At 39.7% G+C, this 18,422-nt stretch overlaps 3 protein-coding genes across 8 annotated transcripts; 2 read left to right on the top strand and 1 right to left on the bottom strand.

The window, feature by feature from the left end:
- Positions 1-1,280: 1,280 nt before the first annotated feature.
- On the bottom strand, positions 1,281-2,686 carry rasd2b (RASD family member 2b). The gene is made up of 2 exons (XM_020931328.2): positions 1,932-2,686; positions 1,281-1,848 (listed from the first exon to the last, which is right to left on the bottom strand). The coding sequence occupies exons 1-2, from the start codon at positions 2,521-2,523 to the stop codon at positions 1,310-1,312; spliced, it is 1,131 nt and encodes a 376-aa protein (XP_020786987.2). The 5' UTR covers positions 2,524-2,686; the 3' UTR covers positions 1,281-1,309.
- LOC129410451 (MYCBP-associated protein-like) lies at positions 1,846-9,008 on the top strand. 5 transcript variants are annotated; one of them, XM_055158716.1, is made up of 19 exons: positions 1,846-2,001; positions 3,129-3,187; positions 3,287-3,325; positions 3,397-3,503; positions 3,576-3,744; positions 3,831-3,946; positions 4,021-4,171; positions 4,290-4,402; positions 5,436-5,545; positions 5,617-5,758; positions 5,854-6,040; positions 6,309-6,496; positions 6,585-6,731; positions 7,045-7,143; positions 7,235-7,374; positions 7,716-7,852; positions 7,940-8,034; positions 8,623-8,781; positions 8,892-9,008. In XM_055158716.1, the coding sequence occupies exons 2-19, from the start codon at positions 3,151-3,153 to the stop codon at positions 8,958-8,960; spliced, it is 2,205 nt and encodes a 734-aa protein (XP_055014691.1). In that variant the 5' UTR covers positions 1,846-2,001; positions 3,129-3,150; the 3' UTR covers positions 8,961-9,008. The 5 variants fall into 5 exon arrangements, with proteins under 5 accessions (XP_055014691.1, XP_055014692.1, XP_055014689.1 ...); XM_055158717.1 differs by lacking the exon at positions 1,846-2,001 and adding an exon at positions 2,184-2,317 and having other exon boundaries at positions 7,045-7,125; XM_055158714.1 differs by lacking the exon at positions 1,846-2,001 and adding an exon at positions 2,184-2,317.
- Positions 9,009-9,189: 181 nt separating this feature from the next.
- On the top strand, positions 9,190-18,352 carry epn3b (epsin 3b). Of its 2 annotated transcripts, XM_055158225.1 has the most exons (14): positions 9,197-9,276; positions 9,357-10,287; positions 10,373-10,419; positions 11,856-12,029; positions 13,165-13,323; positions 13,407-13,490; positions 13,872-14,175; positions 14,427-14,545; positions 14,982-15,068; positions 15,828-15,948; positions 16,050-16,223; positions 16,318-16,413; positions 16,528-16,815; positions 17,159-18,352. In XM_055158225.1, the coding sequence occupies exons 4-14, from the start codon at positions 11,961-11,963 to the stop codon at positions 17,443-17,445; spliced, it is 1,788 nt and encodes a 595-aa protein (XP_055014200.1). In that variant the 5' UTR covers positions 9,197-9,276; positions 9,357-10,287; positions 10,373-10,419; positions 11,856-11,960; the 3' UTR covers positions 17,446-18,352. The 2 variants fall into 2 exon arrangements, with proteins under 2 accessions (XP_020786988.1, XP_055014200.1); XM_020931329.2 differs by lacking the exon at positions 10,373-10,419 and having other exon boundaries at positions 9,190-9,513.
- The last annotated feature ends 70 nt before the right edge of the window (positions 18,353-18,422 follow it).

Genomic DNA, 18,422 nt, shown 5'->3' with positions numbered 1-18,422 from the left:
ATGTTCTAGAAATTGATGGTGTTTTAGACTCATAAGGAAAAGTCTCTGAGGGTGAATTGGTAAGTACAGTACAATGGATTCAAAGTTAATAATCATCATAATGGTACTTTGTTATAATATAAGAATTTTTCTGAGAACATGGTCATCTTCCTTGCAACTCTTGACAATGATCTCCAGGGAAATATAAAATTAAGTAATTATCTTACTTTCGATTTCCTAACAGGCCAATAATGGAGCAATTACGGTGTAGCCCTTGACTTTATTAAAAGAAAAAAAGTTCCGGCCTATCCCGTATAGCTATGGCAGTGTCCAGTCGGTAGAGGGCACTATTTATATAACCTAGTAGTTCAGTTCGTAGGCTATGTGAATCGATATCATACAAATAATGATAAAAAGCCTTAAGTGAATATAAAATACGTTTGTTGTGGCGCCAATGTTTGCTATCTCAATAAATAATAAATAAAACAAAAAGACCTACTTGTAAAGAAGATGCAGTGAGATCCCACAAACATCCTTTGCGCTTTGACAGACTTGTGCTGGGGTCCGACAGTCTGTTGGTTTGATCAGTTTGCGTAAGTCTCATCTCTTCATTGTATTACTCTGAAATGGTCGCTGATTGCACCGGGAACAGCTCGTACGTCAGCAGCCCTCTGTGTTGACAGCATCTGTCCTGCATCAGGTTGCGGCAGTTTTCCATAATTTTTTTTTCTTAATTCGGCAGCTTTAGAGACATGACTGGTTCAGAGAGGCTCAATCAGATCAGCTCAGCACCGGGCGGTACCGTACGGTCTATGGGCGGTACATTGTGAAGAGGCTAGGCCTATGAGAGATTTTGTTTTTGTTTTCATTAGCCTATTTATCAGTGCACATTTTATGAGTTATAAAGGTATAAAGATCTCTTAATAAATATAAATATCAATATCAATATCAATGAATTTCAATGAACAAACATTAGAGCATTGTACTGAAATAATGTATTTAAATATGACCCAAGCCTGTTATTGGACAAGCTGCTTATATGATGTAGGTAAACTACTAATAGGTGTGTGGGATGGAAATTAGTTTCTTGACGTAACTATAGTTCTATGAGTGTGTGCGAGCCCACCCACGGGCTTCGCTATTGGATACACTCACAGGAAGAAGCGGGTGAGAGAAGAGAAAATAGATTAGCCTACTGAGTGTAGCCTACATTATACGACAGTCAAATAAGGGAATGATTCATCTTCCACGTGTCTTACGCCTTTTAAATTGTTACATTGACAAAAGAATGGGCCACACTATGAGGTTTTATTCATTTATTCATTATAACTCATTGGATCTGGCATTTTTCAAGTGCTTTGTTGTGTTTCCCGGTGGTATGCGGCCCAATAACATGTCTCAGATCCGTGCTGAAACTAGGCCGACGAGCCAAGGGATAGAGCGCACCGCATGGATCGTCTCGCCCTGGCCCTGCGTTCCCTTTCCAGTGCGCACGACTTGCGCGCATGGCTTGATATGAGCGGAGAGAGACCTTGCGGTGCTGGGATGGACCAGTCTCTGCCGGGAGGCCACCTCTCTTCGCGAGTGTTTCAAAGACTTTCTCCAGATTAGTACTGTCTTTCGCGGACGTTTCAAAGTAGGCACAGTCGTTCCCAAATTCTTGATAAATGTCTGTGGGAGACACCTTTCTCGCGGACTCGTGGAGATCCACTTTGTTTGCGCACACCACCAAGGGCACAAGTGCGCACTGATCTGTTAAACACGACTTTGGCTGTTTGGATTTTGCTGCGAGTATTTCAGTTCGCAGAGCACACACTTCTTCAAAAGACCTGTGATCATCTACACTGAAAACCAGAAGGAAAATGTCTCCTGTAAAGCATTAAAACATCACATTAACAGATGTGTTCCAATGTTATGTTAAAATATACCACATTACACACAAAGATACGCACCAGTCAGGATAGATAATCTTCGTTTGGCGGGGAAGTCTCTTTCCTTAGACGCATCTAAGATGTCAATCTGGTAAGTCTCTCCGCGTATACGGAACAGTTTTCGGAGAAAGTCCTCAGAGGTTGGTTTATACTCTTCCACAAATCCATCTCGAAGGTATCGTCTTAAAATGGAGGTTTTGCCAACGCGTGGCGCACCAAGAACTACTATGCGCTTGCAGTTCTGTGGCTTTGTTATGTAGTCAGCGGAATCTGCTCGGAGATCTTGGGCAATGTGTCTGTGCTGCGCATGGCTTTGAAGAATCAGAGCAGCCAAATGGTCTAGTGGAGACCGTTTGCACTGGAGACTGTTGTTGCCATTCTGAAGTCGCAGTGCTGAATCTAAGCAGGTCTGTTTCTCTTTTTTCCATTGAGATGAGACTATTTTGAGCATTCCTAGACCCGTTTTAATGCCCGCGGAGCCGAGATGCTGTAAGGCACTTTTGTACGCCAACATAAGTTTAGATGAGCCCGCATTCTGCTCGTTAGAGTGCTGACTTTCTAGTAGAGCTGATGTCTGAACACTGGGGATACCTACTGTACCTACTCCTATCATTCTGCGCTGGTGGAGGTGAATCTTGAGCTCAGGTTGAGCCGTGTAATAGGCTATGTGGATTTGATGACTCTGTGGACGCTGACTGCTGGTGCTGTAGTCTCTCCCCTTTAAATAGTCTGTGAGACGAATGACTGATATTGTTTTGGGAGGGGCCTGCGCTTGATAAGTGTAATTCATTCATTTAATCATTTAATGAAAGACGTTACTATGCTGCTAGTCCTATATACAGTCAGCACAGGCAAAATTAGTTAGCTCAATGAACAAACCTACAAACAATTTTAAATTATGCTATAATTTAATAATAATTGAATAACCCCCTCTCTCTCTCTCTCTCTCTCTCTCTCTCTCTCTCTCTCTCTCTCTCTCTCTCTCTCTCTCTCTCTCTCTCATGTAAAAAAGCAGCGCCCCCTAAAGGCGAGTTTGGGGAGCTGCAAATTACTCGTTTCCTTGGTAACGTGAACCGTAAGCGCGAGCGTGTGTTAGCTTAGCGATAGCCTGACAACCAAAACCCATGGATCTATTAAAATAAGTTAAAGCCCAATGTTTAGCTATGTAAGAAACCAATAACTTGAACCAGCTGAACCAGTTTTACCTAATGACTTTAGGAGCAGCGCTTGAGACGATAAAATGAAAAAGGTCAACACAAGTGAGCTGGGTGTTTCAGGTGAGATAACAATGGGCATATCTGATTTCTGTGTTATTTTTAAATTATTATTTTGTTTAAACTTCTACATTTAATGGCATGCTATTTTGTTTATTTTAGAGCTGATCAAAGCTGCTGACTCCAGGCAGGACTCCAGAGGTAGGCAGATTGTAATAATGACCTATATTGTTGGGAATTTGCTCAGATTATAACTTGTGTTGTGTCTGTAGAACCAGACTGGTTTATTTATGACAACCAAGGGATGATTTTGCCTCACAGCATTTTGGGTAGCCTGGAGAACTTCAGGATTTATGTGGAGGCCAAAGGAAAAACGAGGGTAATCCTATCATTTTTCAGCTGTGTGTAGATCTGCTAAGAATTCTTTTTTATTCACATTTTTTATATGCAGCTTTTGAAAAAAATACCAGATAATGACCATTTATTTGAGGCTTTAAGAAAACATAAATTCAGTGCTGTAGAACATAAAAGTGAGGTCCCCCCAGGTGTCGTAGAAAATGCTTTGGAGCATTGGAACACACATATGAGGCTGCGGAGACGTCAACAAAGCAGTTTATCTGGTAAGAAAGCCATGCACAAGTAAGAGTCCTTAAGTCCTATCAATGTTCTTTTTACTAACATCGTTGCACTTATGGTATCTCTGGAGGTTCTTTGAGCAGGCCAGTTGAAAACCTCCTGATGAATCATGCTAATCGATTCAGAGAAACACAGGAAAAAAGAGAGATGCTAAATCAAGTCTTGCCACTTGTTCACTCTGGATATGTATGACACATCTTCATCTCTTGAGTCACCTGGTTTTAAAGGCATGGGCTGTCACATATACTGTGTGTTTTCAGGGTCACTGTGTAGGAAGTGAATTCTGGAGGCTTCCCCAGCATTATGGAGATGAAATGAGTGGCATAGCAGCTACTCTGACTAAGACAGAGAGAGGCATCCAGGAACCTATCGCCCAAGTTGGCTTACCATGCAGCATACGTCAGGAATCAGGTTTAAAATTAGTACAATATTCACCTTTACCACAAAGCATGTCCTAGTTTTTACCTATGCTTACCTTTTTGATTTTCATTTGTTAGAGATGAAAGATTGAAATCTGTAATGTTTCTAGGACTTAAGGATACAGCGTGCCATGCATCTCGGGCATGGCATCAGAGCATATATTTGAAAGAGCAATGCCAGAAGCTTGGGGAAATTGTACAAGAAGTGGATTTCAAAAAGCCGGTAAAACAAATGATAACAGATACACACTTAAAACATATGCAGTCTAGTGTAGGGCAACACAATTTTATGAACACAATTTACATGTTTATTTATTTATATATATATATATGAAATTTTACACATATGAACACAATTTACACACTTTTATATTCTAAGACAGATTACTTATTTTTGTATACATTTTAATATATTTTTGATAGATTTTTTATATCTGTTATCATCATCATCTCTTTATTTCAGACTCAGGGTTATAAAAGACAGCCATGCCAGTGTTTCCATAGAGAAAACTGGCACCTCCATAAGACAGTTCTCAGAATCATTTAGGCCACAGATGAACTTGTACATGGAAGTTCTCATAAAAAGGTTCACATTTTTCAGAAGCATTCTGAGCAGCATTATCATTTGAGATAACATAGAAAGCTAGCAGATGGAGTTAACATGTCCAAATAGTCACAATTTTCAAACTATTACATGTTGTACTGTATGCAAAAAGCATAATAGGGTGCTAATAAGAACAGCCTTCCTATACATTCATCTGCCAGCTTAACTCAATAGTGTCATGAAATCAAATGATTATGGTGAATCATAGAGAAACCTAACTGTAGTTTCTGGAGTAAGATCCATTAAATAATGGTCTTTGTATATTACAAACCTTGTATTAGAGCATTCAGGGCACAAATGGATACAGCTAGGACCAATTTCTTGTCATCTGTTGTAGTAGCAGTAACAGGTGTCAGTAACCCAAAGAGACAACAAACAGGTGTCATACCTGGCCTCTTTGAGACAAACTGGTGTGTGGTTGACAGATGACAACGATAGCAGTGTGTTCTTACACAATGGTGGCTAATGCAATGATTGAACTCTGATATGATCACATAGAAACAGAGCAGAACACTCTCGACAAGTGGAAATTGTTTTTGTTATAGACATACATCTTCAACCAGAAGCAATGATAAGCAATATTAAGCAATGTTAAAAATACAAAAATGACACCAATATTGTTTAAATCTCATCTGTTTCACTGTGTTTTCAGAATATGGATAAACTGGAAGTGATTGGCTCCTCCAAGCCATTTTGTACTTTGCATTGTAGCAATGCATTACTGGAGGATCATAAAGAGAAAGAACCCAAAGACACCCATGAGTTAGTATTTTTGAAAGTGTAATTTTAATTCAAGCATAAACACTATTTGTTTTGCTGTCCCTCTTTCTCAGAGACCTGGTTCTACAAAATAATGATATGGAACCAGAGCCAAAAAAGTCAGCTGTCCCTGCTTTAAGAATCTCTGGGCAACTTGCAAACTGGACTGGAAACTCTAACACTAATCAGGTGCAGAGTCTCATAAATGTTGCCCAAGTGAGATGCATTCTATTACATCAATATGACCAACAATATGACCTTTTGTAGCTGACATTAATAATAATACTGTAAACATGGTGAATCACGGCCAGGTAGGGATCAATGCCACTCTCTTGTTTGAGGGCCCCACTGGTGAACTACAGCGGTCCCATCTGGATCTGCACAATGAGGGAACTACAGCCATCTTCTACAGTTGGCAGCAGCTCCCTCTGCCTCAGCACTTTCCTCACCTGTTGCCGTGCATAAAGAGACCACACTTCTACTTCAGCTCCAGCTCTGGTAAACATGCCTTCCTCCAGCACTCACATAGCTTGCCTTCACTGCTCGTTCAAATTAAAATCTAACTTACAAAACAATTCTCAGCCCTTAAGAACAAGATGTGAATTTCTAAAGAAGAAGTAGTGAGACATCAGACAAAGCCATTGGTTCTATCCTGCAATTATAAACTGTGGACTAAAACTTTAAACTCTCATAGTAGTGGAGTGAATTTTCATAACTGGTACCATACCGATGTTTTGTGTTTCCAAATATTTTTTACCACTAACAGGTGTGATCCTCCCTGGTGATACAAAAAAAATAGACTTTATCTTCAAGTCTGACTCTCCTGGCATCCAGACAGAGCTCTGGCAGCTAAATACTCACCCTGTCCTACTACAAGGAGCCCCCATACATGTAACTCTGAGGGGTGTGGCTCTGTATCAGGACAAAACTGCAGAATACCGGCTGTACATTGAGGTATCTATTAAAACTAGACAGACAGACCAAGAATACATACTTAAATAAAATTTTACATGTATATTTTTTCTTTTTTATTCATAATCAGAAAAGGCTGGAGAAGGTGGTGACCTTGAAAATATGTCAAGCAATAGTGTATGAGATGGTGCAGGGGATCCACTCACCAGATAGACCCAGTTCCCCTGCAGAGCTTCATCAAACTGAGGAGCAGGAGTTTCTTTATAAAAACCCTAAGGTAAACTTCACAAAGCACCATGTGTTCAAAAACAGACCCCATTTCTGTTTTATTAAGGGTAGCTGCTTATTTTCTGTGTGAGTCATCGGCTTATTACAGTGTAACCTCACTCTTTTTGTCATTATACCTATTTATATAGCACAAATTGGCACTATCAGTAATCTACCATAATTATCCATCTAGAGGCTATGAGACAGTTATTAAATCTGTACTGTGTATTCGCTTTTTCAGTGATAATCATCTTGAATAGGCATTTATGCATGTAGTATTTGAATAGAATTACTTAATCAATCAATATTTTGTTTGTGTGTAGATATGTTATAAAAACCAGCCAGTTGAGGAGCTAAAGAAATTGTGGCATCAAGTCAAACCAAAAAGCCATTGGGATTTGTCTGTAGGTACTTTACGACAGGTACAAGGACTCATGTCTTGTAAATACTAGTGGTAATCAAAAACAATATGGTGGACTTTATTCATCCCAGTTTCATCTCTTCCTCATCTAGGCTCTGCTCTCTTTACCTGTTACAAAGACAGACGATGACTGCCTTAACCAAGATACAGGACTGGCCCAGCTCAACTCTGTGCTTCTACAGCTCTCTGAACCTTCACCTAAAATGCATAGTGCAACAATAACAACTATAGGGTAAGAATAAAGTGCATCAGTCATTGGTGCCATTAGATCACATGAACGTAGCAAATGGATTTAGTCACACGTGTAAAAGAAAGTGTGGCATCTCATTAACTCGTTTAGTGTTTTCTGAAACCATCACTGACATTTTCTTCTCAACCACTCCTAGTTGGTTATAGACTTAAAAAGAGTAATGACTGAGTAATGTTCATGCAAGAGGTTAGAGGGGAATGACTGAAGTGGTTTAGCTTATTCAAGAACCATAAACAACAAAAAAAAGACATTTTGTTGGGTTGTATTGAATGGATCAGTTGCACTTTTAGGGCAGTAATCATGGTGTGTACTGCCACCTGCAGGCAGTTGCTGTGGAGGGATCCATTAGACACCCTGACTAGTGAAGCTGTGAGGCTCACACACTTCCTCCAACTCTCTGAGAAAGCTACATGGATGGATAAAATAGAAAATAAAAAAGAAGACATCTCTTTGGACCATGGTAAGTATGAAAACCATAGTAAAAGTGACTATTAATTATTATTGCTCTTGAAATTATTTTTAATTTTACTGTATTACCACACTACAGACTTGAGTCCAAGTATAAGCGAAGAAAAGACTGATAAAAAAGGACGAACTTCTATAAAAGAGGAAAAGACAGTGACTCCAATCAAACAAAGTGAGGTGAGTTAGCAATAAAAATTCAGGAGAATCAGCTTCAAATGTTTATTTAGGTCTTGATGCAAGTTTAAAGCTTAACCCACTTGACCGATCCTTAAATTATAGTCATTGATCACATTCACTCCTTGACTGAAGCTGTCAGTCAAGTCATTTTTTTTGTTGTTGCTGTTGTTGTTTGCTTGTTTGTTTTGTTTTGTTTTTGCTTTTTTTGTAATGTAGGTTTTAAGATATAGACATACAGGTACATCACAGACAAAAATAAGATTCTCTTTTTCCTCCTTTTGAGTAAAAGATTGCTGAGGATATTTTTCCTCTTGTACTGGTTGAGTCATGTTTATGGTACTCTCTATTTCTCATATGCTACCATGGCAACAGCACGCTGGCTGTGAAAATGTGCACCTGCTTTTTAAATCTGAATCCAAGAGTACAGGCCAAGGCCAACTTGTATAAGTGTAGGTCAGGCTATGTCACACAGGTTTATATGTGCTTATGACACTGTAACACTATATTGTGTTTATGTATGTGTTTTGTTTCAAGATCCAACTAAATTATGTTCTATTACCATTTATATATTTTCACTGTATATCACAGGACAGAAAGAAAGGGAGAGAGAGTCGTACTGACCTGGGAAAGCCAAGAAAGGACAGACACAGTAAAGAGAGTGACTTACATCTGCAAGAGCAGGCCTCTGAAGGTCCTGCTTCTGACATCAACATGATGGACATTTACACCAGGCTTCTTCACCAAAAGGTCAGAAGTATCTGTAAAGCATGAATCAAACGTATTATGCAAATATGCTTTGAGTCTTTTTAATGCAGCATTTTTACACTTTTTGTTTTTGTTTTGTTACTGTTTAACAGGTTTATGGACTGATTGAAAATCTCGTGGAGTCTCTTTGTGTGCTTACTGATGAAGAGGCTTCCCTCTGATACTGTCACAAGACTGGAGAAATATTAAATAATAAAAGTTGAAATTATATTTATTTATTTATTTATTTTAGTAAAGTGGATCATCAAAGTAGTTTGCTGCCGATGTCATTTTTGATTGGATGACACTCGGTTAACGGGGATGCTGACTTTGCACATGACGCTTCTCACGTACCGCCCCTCTTTTACGCACCGCGTTGTGATTGCTGTGCGCGCTCCGAGTGCAGCTTCCCGGGCCGTGAGTGCGTGAGAGAGGGGTTGAGAGAGAGGGTCGTGTGGCTATCCTTGTCCTATGCGGATGTTAGCACTGTTTGGCCGCGTGAGTAGCCCCAATCATTCGGAGTAGGCCTGTTCCCGTTACTGTACTGTAGATTTACAGCGGTTGTATTCACTATAAAGCGGTGCAGGGATAACTGGTTGTCGGCAGAACCCATATCCCGGCGAGGGGATGCTAAGCTGCTGTCGACGCTGAAGAGAGCTCGAAAGGAAGGAGCCGAGCGCTGAAGATGCTCGGTGTACCGGGCAAGATGGGTGATGGCTGAGGTAGGGACACGCTGTAAGTGACTGCTATTTCTACTTTGGGATAGCATGTGTGTGTTCATGGTCGTTTTGTTTAATCAGAATTTTAAGTGGGATACAGTCAAACGCATCTGAAGGTAACGTGCTCTCATCCGCAAAGGGGGCGTCTCTGATTGACTGTGGCAGTGTTGCCTCATGCAGACCCCATCCTTGTGCCCTCAGCCACCTGAACATACCTGCGATTAAAGCGCATGCGCTCTGTTCAGCGTGCATGACGAAGTGACGTAAAGAGTGAGTAGTTTTGACGCATCAGAGAAGAGCGTCTGTAGGTGCCAGTAGTTTTGACCAAAAGAAACAATTCAGATTAAGTCGGGTTCTTGCAGGGAACGTATGACCTTGGAGCTCTGTTGCTATTATAAGGGATCTTGTCTTTTTTCGAGACATTTTTATGTGGCCAAGTTCTGAAATCACTCTTTTAGTTTGTTGTTTTATCAAACCCATAGCAGGCAGAGACTGATTTGCTTGTTATCTAAATACTGCAATGAAATTCTAATAACATATTAATGCTATATTATATTATATAACATATTAATGCGTATTGTTGTATTGTCTCTTGTCTCTCTCAATTTTTACTCTAGCCCAAGAGAAATTTCCTCATTCTGTTCATAGGCTTTTTTGATTTGTCTGTTGGCTAATAGACAAATAGACACACACACACACACAGAGAGAGAGTATTTGGAGACGTCAGATTCAGCCTGCACAGCACAGCAGTGTGTAGTCTCATCATGGCACAACATGAAGTCGCAGAAAGGTGATATTGTCTGAAGTTGCTGAAGCACAGTTTCTATTTTGCTCTTGGTTTGTGTCCGTTTCACTTTGTTTTTCTCCTTTTGCAGCTGTGAGGTCAGTGTAGCAAGGACGGTCTGTTTTGTGCTTTTTTCAAGTTAAGTTAAAGTCACATGTAACTTTTTAGAATAACACTGGACAAAAAACACAGCATAATTTTTTTATATTATATATATATATATATATATATATATATATAGATATATATATATATATATATATAGATATATATATATAGATATAGATATATAGATAGATAGATATAATTATTATTATTAATTTATTGTTCATTCCTTATTCCTTATTTAAATTTCATTTTTTTTGTATTGCACTGACAAATGTAGAACCACATGTCCATACTTTGAGTGGGCTTGCATTTCCACAAACCTGACTCTTATTTAACTCTTATAGACTTCTACAGTATGGCATAAAACGTATCTCGCTCAATAAAGAATCATGCAGGTGCACTTCCAGACATCTTCAAACATATTTTACATATTTGAACAAAAGAAGATAAATAATAGAAAAAGAAAGCGAAATTATAAACAATTATTTGGCTTGCATTACAGAATAGATAGGCCACCACTAGTACAGAGAAATGGTTTGGTTGTGGTTGATGGTTAATGTCTGTATAGAACTTGTGAGTGAAAAGTATCTCTGTTGCTCTCAGTGATGGGATCCCCAGGGCCCATGTGTGAAAGTGGATTGGGAGTCTGCATTGTCTCTTTTGCCTGTGAGAGAAAGAGCTGGCCTGAATAAAAGAAGTGAATGTTAAGTTTGATCAGACACCTGAGAAACTGCTTTTGGATGACCTACTTTATTGTGAAGGCAGCTGGTATTTGGAGTGTTTACAATAGGGGTGGGCAATTATTTTTTCCATGGGACCACATGAGAAACAGAAAATATTGTGGAGGGCTGGGCCAAAATGCTTAACTCAATTCTGCATAATATGAACTGTATTTCTTTATAAAAAGCAGTAAATAACATAGTTTTGACAAGCTGGTAAGACTGGTAAGAATGAAGTTGCCTTACAAAATATGTCATAAAAAAAAAAAACATCCCAGCTTTAGTCCATGCATGAGGTAAAATTATAAAATATGTTTATTTTGTAATTCCAAATGATCTTAAACTGGTCGGTCAGAGTCAACCAAACCCATTTGCGGCCCGGGAGCTGTACAATGCCCAGGTCTGGTTTACAATATGGTGGCAGTGACTAATTTGATTATAATCAACTGAAATGTAATAATTGATCATCGTTATGTGACTGGACACATTACAAATTTTGTGAATAGAGATTTATCATAAGGAACACAGGTATAAAAAGAATATATATGGGGTTATAATGAAATAATAATTACTTAAAATCTCTCTCACAGTTGAATATTTAGGTTGATTAGTAAACTAATGAAAGAATAATAATCTTATCAACTAATAATTATAAGGATAGTTGCAATTGCAGCACTATTAGAACACATACTAGTTTTTTGTTTGTTCCATCCTAATCCATATAATAGTATTGTGATTGACTTCTAGGGATGTCCTTTTTCATCCTGAGAAAGCGGAAGATACTGTGTCTCCCTCACTTGCGGCTGGTCCGTGTTTGTTCTTCGCTCCCTTTTACCACCGACACAGGTCGCCATGACAACCTCTGCCCTGCGTCGACAGGTGAAGAATATTGTGCACAACTATTCAGAGGCGGAGATCAAGGTACTTTATGTGTTTATATAACTTTGACACAGTCTACTCTAAAATGCTCTGTTTAAAATTAGCCTCTCTCTCAGACACATCACTCTTTTATTCATTATTCATTACATGTCTTCACATTCATTTTATTGAAATGTTTTTGATATTCTTCAGTCATAAAAACATACTTTTGAATATTTAAACTGTTAAAGTTTTAACAAAAATGGCATAGTTGTTTTGTATTTGTACAGTTGTCACTCTTTCTGCCAAAGAACTATCCATGGGTTTCCGAATGATGAAATGAGAATGAATGAGAATGAGAAAATGTTGCATGTAACAGGAAGATGAAACCCATGAATAGAAGAAAAATAGCAGTTGATATAATCTGTCATATAAACTGTAACTTTTGTTGAAGTCCATTAATAAGCATGGGTCCTATGTCAAGAAGCAGGTTTGGTTCAAACTCAGACCCTGAAAAGGGGTCTTAGTCAAGTTTATCATCTTGATATCAAGCAGTTGAATCAATGAATTTAGTTAGGCTAAATGTTGCCTTAATTTAATACATGTATTTAATGTTACATATTAAAGTACAGTTTATGTTACTACACTCCAAATGCCCCCAAAATACTGTATACCAAACCTTTAAATGCAACATGTGCAAAGTGCGTAATTAATACTTTTATTATGTTTTAAAATATTAAACAACAGCATTTGTACAAAATTACAACTGTAAAGGTCATTTAATGCATCATAGTTATTCATTAAAGTATTATTTAACATTGCATAATATCAAACCTGAATTTAACCTGTCCACAGTCACATGACGTCTTGCCCTTCTAAGATGGAAGCCTCCTCTGGTTTACCTTTTCCATGGTAAATCCTCTTTTCTTTGATCTATTGATCATGGCTTTGCTCCTCATCTAAACTCAAAGCAGACAAACTCAGAGTGGTCTAACTCTACTCGAAACCTCTTTTCTGAAACAGGGAAACAAAGCTCTGAGTCAGGAATTAAACTCACTATTAGTCAAACATACAAAAGTGCTCATCTTGCTGGACCATTGTTAAAAAAAAAACTTGACTTGATTTGTGCTTAAACTGTGTTGTGCACTCTGCTGCTGGTACTGAGTGAGACAAAACTGCATGTTGTTGTGCTGTGTAGGTCCGGGAGGCCACGTCAAATGATCCATGGGGCCCATCCTCCTCGCTCATGTCAGAAATCGCTGACCTGACCTTCAATGTAGTTGCATTTGCTGAGGTCATGGGCATGGTGTGGAAGCGGCTCAATGACAGTGGGAAGAACTGGAGACACGTATACAAGGTAATTTTTATATTAAAAGATCACAAAACTGCTATACTGTATAAGTTAATTAACATCAACTGACAATGTTAACTTCTGTACAGGCCCTAACCTTGCTGGATTATTTGTTGAAGACAGGATCTGAAAGAGTAGCTCAACAATGTCGAGAAAATGCTTTCACCATACAGGTACTTGATTTAGTAGTTGATAGACAGATGGATTATTTTATTTAAAAAGAGGCCCTCAAGCTACAAAAAAGCTTGTGCTTAATTTTGTATCAGATATAACCTTTGATTCTATAAGGGCATGTTTGCCACATACTGTATCTTCTACTACGTGCATGGGCACATACAAACAAATTTACTACATGATGGCCTGCTCATCATTGGTGTGTAAAGTGATTTGGAAGATGGTGATACAGTATTTTAGACATCTAACACATCAGCTTTGTAATTAAAATCATCATACTGCTATCTCTGATAAGTGTGTACAAAAATATGTCCAACTCTATAAAGTAAAATTTACCCTGAGCTTGTACTTACCTGCTGATTCTTGGTTTTATTGGATAGACTCTTCGAGACTTTCAGTACATAGACCGTGATGGTCGTGATCAAGGGGCTAATGTGCGAGAAAAGGCCCGGCAGTTGGTGTGTCTCCTGAAGGATGAGGAGCGGCTGCGCCAGGAGCGGAGCCAGGCCTTGAAGACCAAAGAGAGGATGGCGGGTGGAGGCAGTGGAGGGGGCAGCGCGGGGGGAGCATATGGGGGCATCCCTCCATCCTACCATCCAGGCAGACGCACCAGCCAGCCGAGCATGGCTGTCCTGTATGGAGAAGAGTTCAGTCGCTCCAGAGGCTCCCCTTCCTCCTTTAACTGTGAGCACTGATGTCATTCCTGGCACAACACCTCTGAGCAAATGTCTAATGTAAGGTACACACTGGTATTCCACTAGGTGCCATTGAACATTTTTGCTGAAACTAAGTATTGTGGCTTAACCAGCACTGTTCAGCAGTTGCACTGTCAACATTGCAGCGTAGGCTGGAGGAGATTCATTTCAGCCCCCTGTGCCTCATGATCCTCCACCACTTATATTAGAGAGGTCTCTTATTGTCTCTGTTTTATTTAGCGTCCTCCTCCTCTCCACGAGCAGCGTCAGACCTGGAGCAGGCCAGACCCCAGACCACTGGAGAAGAGGAGTTGCAGCTACAGCTGGCCCTTGCAATGAGTCGAGAGGAGAGCCAAAAGGTAAAGCACATCTTTTACAAAATATAATTTGCACTCACATTCAATATCAACTTATATAGACTTTTTTGTCATAACAAATTCAATAAGGAGGAATCTGTGTAAATATATACTCCCGCCTATCCCTTTCGCATTCCTTTCCCTGTTACCATAGAAACAGATGAAGACACAAGTTTTTTTTTTATTTGTTTAACTTTATTGTTTATTATATATAACAATATAGTAAAACAAGTAGGAAAAAAAAGATTTGTTGATGGCAAAGTCTTAACAATCTGTATTTGTGTGTCTTCACTCATCTCTATGGTAACAGGGAAAGGACCTGCTAGGCTATTTTATTCAAATTTCTACTTCATCACTTTTATGTATAATTGCTACTAGGCTTGAATAAATGTTTTTTTAGCTTTTCACTGCCTAACTGAAAGCTGTCCTCCACCTGCAGGAACAACGTTGTCGCCAAGGAGACGAGTCTCTTTTGCAGAAGGCCTTGGACGAGAGCCGCAGAGAGAGCCAGTCAGGAGCGCAGGAGGTGATTTTAATATACTTTGTGTGTGTGTGTGCGTGTGTGTGTGTGTGTGTGTGTGTGTGTGTGTGTGTGTGTGTGTGTGTGTGTGTGTGTGTGTGTGTGTGTGTGTGTGTGTGGGTGGTTGGGTGGGTGAATTCAAGACTTATGGGTTCACTATGTGCGTAAGAGCATGGAGTAGTGGGCGGCTTTTGGTTTTGTGGGTGGTTCTTGGACAAAATGTAAAAAGCGCAGTGAAGTTTGGACCGTGAAAAGACTAAGAACATAAATCAGCATAATAAGTGATCTTCAGCTGTAACAGTAGAAAAGAGCTGAGTACAAAGTTGTGCCTGATGCATGATAATTACTCCACCATCTTTAACCTTGAGCTCAGTATGACATTTGCCTGAAAGCACAGTCCTTATCAGCCTCTTTAGCTCTGTGCCCAGTGAGCACATCAATAACACACACCAGATGCTCTACATATAGGTAAAAGGAATTTTATTCATTCAATAAAATTGTGTTTACAGATATACTTTGACATTGAACCTATTAGCAAAAGCCTCTTGTTCAGACATTTATAAACCACTGGTCTTTTGTAATTGCTATTACCTTATGATCTCTGGGCTGACTGCCTTAAACATGTCTATGTGTCACCCGTTTAAAGGCTCAAGATACATGGGCAGTGTCTAACATGCTCATTCAGCCATACCCATTGTTTTTATTACATACAGTAAAAAAAAAGCATGTTTGTGACTCCTTAACTTAAATCAAGTGTCTTTGCAGTCAGCCATGCTGGACCTAGTTGACATTTTTGGGCCCTCACCAGAGGGTCCTCCTCCCTCCTCGGACCCATGGAGCTCGAAAGCAGTCAGTGAGCCCAACAGTGACCCCTGGAACTCTGTTGGTTAGTGACATGTCCCACATATTGGGATAAATGCTTTTTATTACAGTTTAGGATAATTTATATACCTTTATATTACATATCTATATATAATATTTATACAGGCGCTCATACCCATACTGTAAGGGGCAGTCCTTGGACAGAACCCACACCTTCACGTTCCAAATCATCAAATCCTTGGCCCTCATGCTCCAGCTCTAGCACAGACCCGTGGGAAGCGGCGCCCCCCTCATCTAGAGCGGTCAACAATGATGAGTGGCATAGCCCATCTGAGACTGGTTAGGCATTTACAAATATACATTTATTTATTTATCAACTTCTTTTAAATAATGGTGAACATACAACTAAATAGTACATTCTGTTTCTCTCCAGACAATGGTGTGGCAGGTCCATTTATAGCACAAAATGAAGATGAGTCCAAACAAGAATATCCTCAAGTGAACTCTCCTCTGCCCGCCAGTCCCACAGGTGCTGTAGTTAATATCTGTCTGAGAAAACAGAACCGGCATAAACAGTGATCTATCTGGTAAGAATGCATATGTCGTAATAACTGACAAACCTAACCTAAATGTTTTAATCTAGATGCTGAGCTGTTCAGTGCCAAGTCCCTCTCAGACCCATTTGCTGTGGGCGAATCAGATCCATTTGGGACTGAACCCTCGGCCAAACCGCAAATCAATGGAAGGGACACAGCCAGCCCAGAGATGTTTAATTTGTCTCGACTGGCGCCTCCTCTGAGCACCCCTGTTACTCGGATGTGTAGGACCCCTGAGGCGTTCCTGGGCCCTACAGGAGCTTCACTGGTCAATCTGGACACACTCATTCCTCCAAACCCACCCACAAAGACGCACAACAACCCCTTCCTCTCAGGTGTGGGTTCACACAGTGCAATTACCAATAGGGCTCGCAATGATACTCCATGATAATCTGTGTTCCCTTAGGAATAAACATTTAACAAGTCACAACAGAAACTTCAGGAAGGTCTGACATCCATAACAAATTATTAAAATATTAAATAAAATATGATATAATGAATTGTAAGTTATTGGTTGTTTATGTCTAAAAACTTGCAACAACTATGAAATGAAATTGAGATATTCAAAATTTTACTTTAAAGAAATGTTCTCTGTTTTTTCATATATTTTATATTTTTATAATCCATCCAATTATGTGTCCATCTAATGCAAGTCTAACAGAGCCTTTCTCTCCCCAGGTCTGAGCAGTCCCTCTCCCACAAACCCTTTCCACTGTGACCAGCCTCGCCTCACTTTGAACCAGATGCGCCCGGCTTCGACATCTCCGCTGCCGCCTCATATGCTCTCTTACAGCCCCTCTCTGCCTCTACCCCTGCACCACCAGCTACCCGTTTTGCCCTCGTCATTCACTCAGCCTCCTGCAGCCATTCTAGAAATGCCCACGAACCTGCCCCAGCCCCTGCTGCCTCTCTCTCCGCGGCAGGTTCCACGCACACAGGCCCACAGCAACAACCCTTTCCTCTGAACTCTTGGATAAATCAGCCACTTTAATTTCAAACCTGGGTTGATGTCATGCAGAACTGACTAATGTATCAGTGGGTCTTTAATATAAAAGATACACTGGCTGCTATGAACGGTAAACGTTTTAAAAACACAGGGTCTCTTCAATGCCTTTATCCCGCCTGACCACCCCGTATCCACCCGTCTGTTCCCTTCTGAAAGATATGACACTACCACACACTTGTGATTGTCACCCTCTGTTGCTGCTTCACCGACACAAGCATGAATGCACCCTCCCCTCCCACGGGACTCTCCACCTTTTACCCTAACCAACCAGAGAGTAACTTAATTATTTTTATTCCAACCAGACAATTAGTATATTGAACATTTTTAGCACAGCTGAAGTATATGGAAATGGTAGTAAATTAACAGGCACTTCTTGGATGAATTAGTGACTCAGGTAGCCCTATATACTATGAATACATATTTATGGTAATCGCCTTGTTACTCTGCGTCGTGTCTGACTCAGAATGAGATAGTATAGCCTCGGTTATAGCCAGTTAGCTACAACATGTTTATGTCAGGTTGGAAACCAACCTCAACAATTATCTAAATTTAAAGTTGTTTTCTCCCTGTATTCTTCAGGTTTGACTACCATTAGTTTCATAGCCCACCAGGTTGTCAAAATTTTGAATAAAGCCAGGGCAATCAGAAACCAAAAATTTAATTGTATACCCGCAGAGCAGATGAAGCGGTAAGACCATAATGTTAGTGTTCTAATGGGGGTTGTTTGGTTTGGATTCATGGGCTGCACTGAACCTGGTATGAATGTGAAATGCCTGCCAATAAAAACAGGCCTCGTACATATGTATTTATTAGAGGAGTACCTATTAAGTATTATAAATATCAATAAATATATGGTGTTTGCAAAATCTTTTAAATCGTTTTCATATTTTATGGATCACTTAACATCATCTAACATCTCTATACCGTTGTATTTCT

The sequence above is a fragment of the Boleophthalmus pectinirostris genome, unplaced genomic scaffold (assembly GCF_026225935.1).
Source record: "Boleophthalmus pectinirostris isolate CB_2022bp ecotype Guang Dong unplaced genomic scaffold, ASM2622593v1 HiC_scaffold_22, whole genome shotgun sequence".
Classification (NCBI taxonomy): Eukaryota; Metazoa; Chordata; class Actinopteri; order Gobiiformes; family Gobiidae; genus Boleophthalmus; species Boleophthalmus pectinirostris.
The sequence above is the reverse complement of the archived record's forward strand: the minus strand, read 5'-3'. Positions and strand labels throughout refer to the sequence as shown.

What these genes read in the sequence shown, in the direction of transcription:
- rasd2b (XM_020931328.2), bottom strand. Translation starts at nt 2,523, where the DNA reads ATGATAGGAGTAGGTACAGTAGGTATCCCCAGTGTTCAGACATCAGCT. An exon ending in AAGATTATCTATCCTGACTG is followed by an intron (nt 1,849 to 1,931) that starts GTGCGTATCTTT and finishes AATGCTTTACAG; the next exon opens with GAGACATTTTCCTTCTGGTT.
- LOC129410451 (XM_055158716.1), top strand. Translation starts at nt 3,151, where the DNA reads ATGAAAAAGGTCAACACAAGTGAGCTGGGTGTTTCAG. An exon ending in CTCCAGGCAGGACTCCAGAG is followed by an intron (nt 3,326 to 3,396) that starts GTAGGCAGATTG and finishes TTGTGTCTGTAG; the next exon opens with AACCAGACTGGTTTATTTAT. An exon ending in CTGTAGGTACTTTACGACAG is followed by an intron (nt 7,144 to 7,234) that starts GTACAAGGACTC and finishes TTCCTCATCTAG; the next exon opens with GCTCTGCTCTCTTTACCTGT.
- epn3b (XM_020931329.2), top strand. Translation starts at nt 11,961, where the DNA reads ATGACAACCTCTGCCCTGCGTCGACAGGTGAAGAATATTGTGCACAAC. An exon ending in GCCAGTCAGGAGCGCAGGAG is followed by an intron (nt 15,069 to 15,827) that starts GTGATTTTAATA and finishes GTGTCTTTGCAG; the next exon opens with TCAGCCATGCTGGACCTAGT. An exon ending in CAACAACCCCTTCCTCTCAG is followed by an intron (nt 16,816 to 17,158) that starts GTGTGGGTTCAC and finishes TTCTCTCCCCAG; the next exon opens with GTCTGAGCAGTCCCTCTCCC.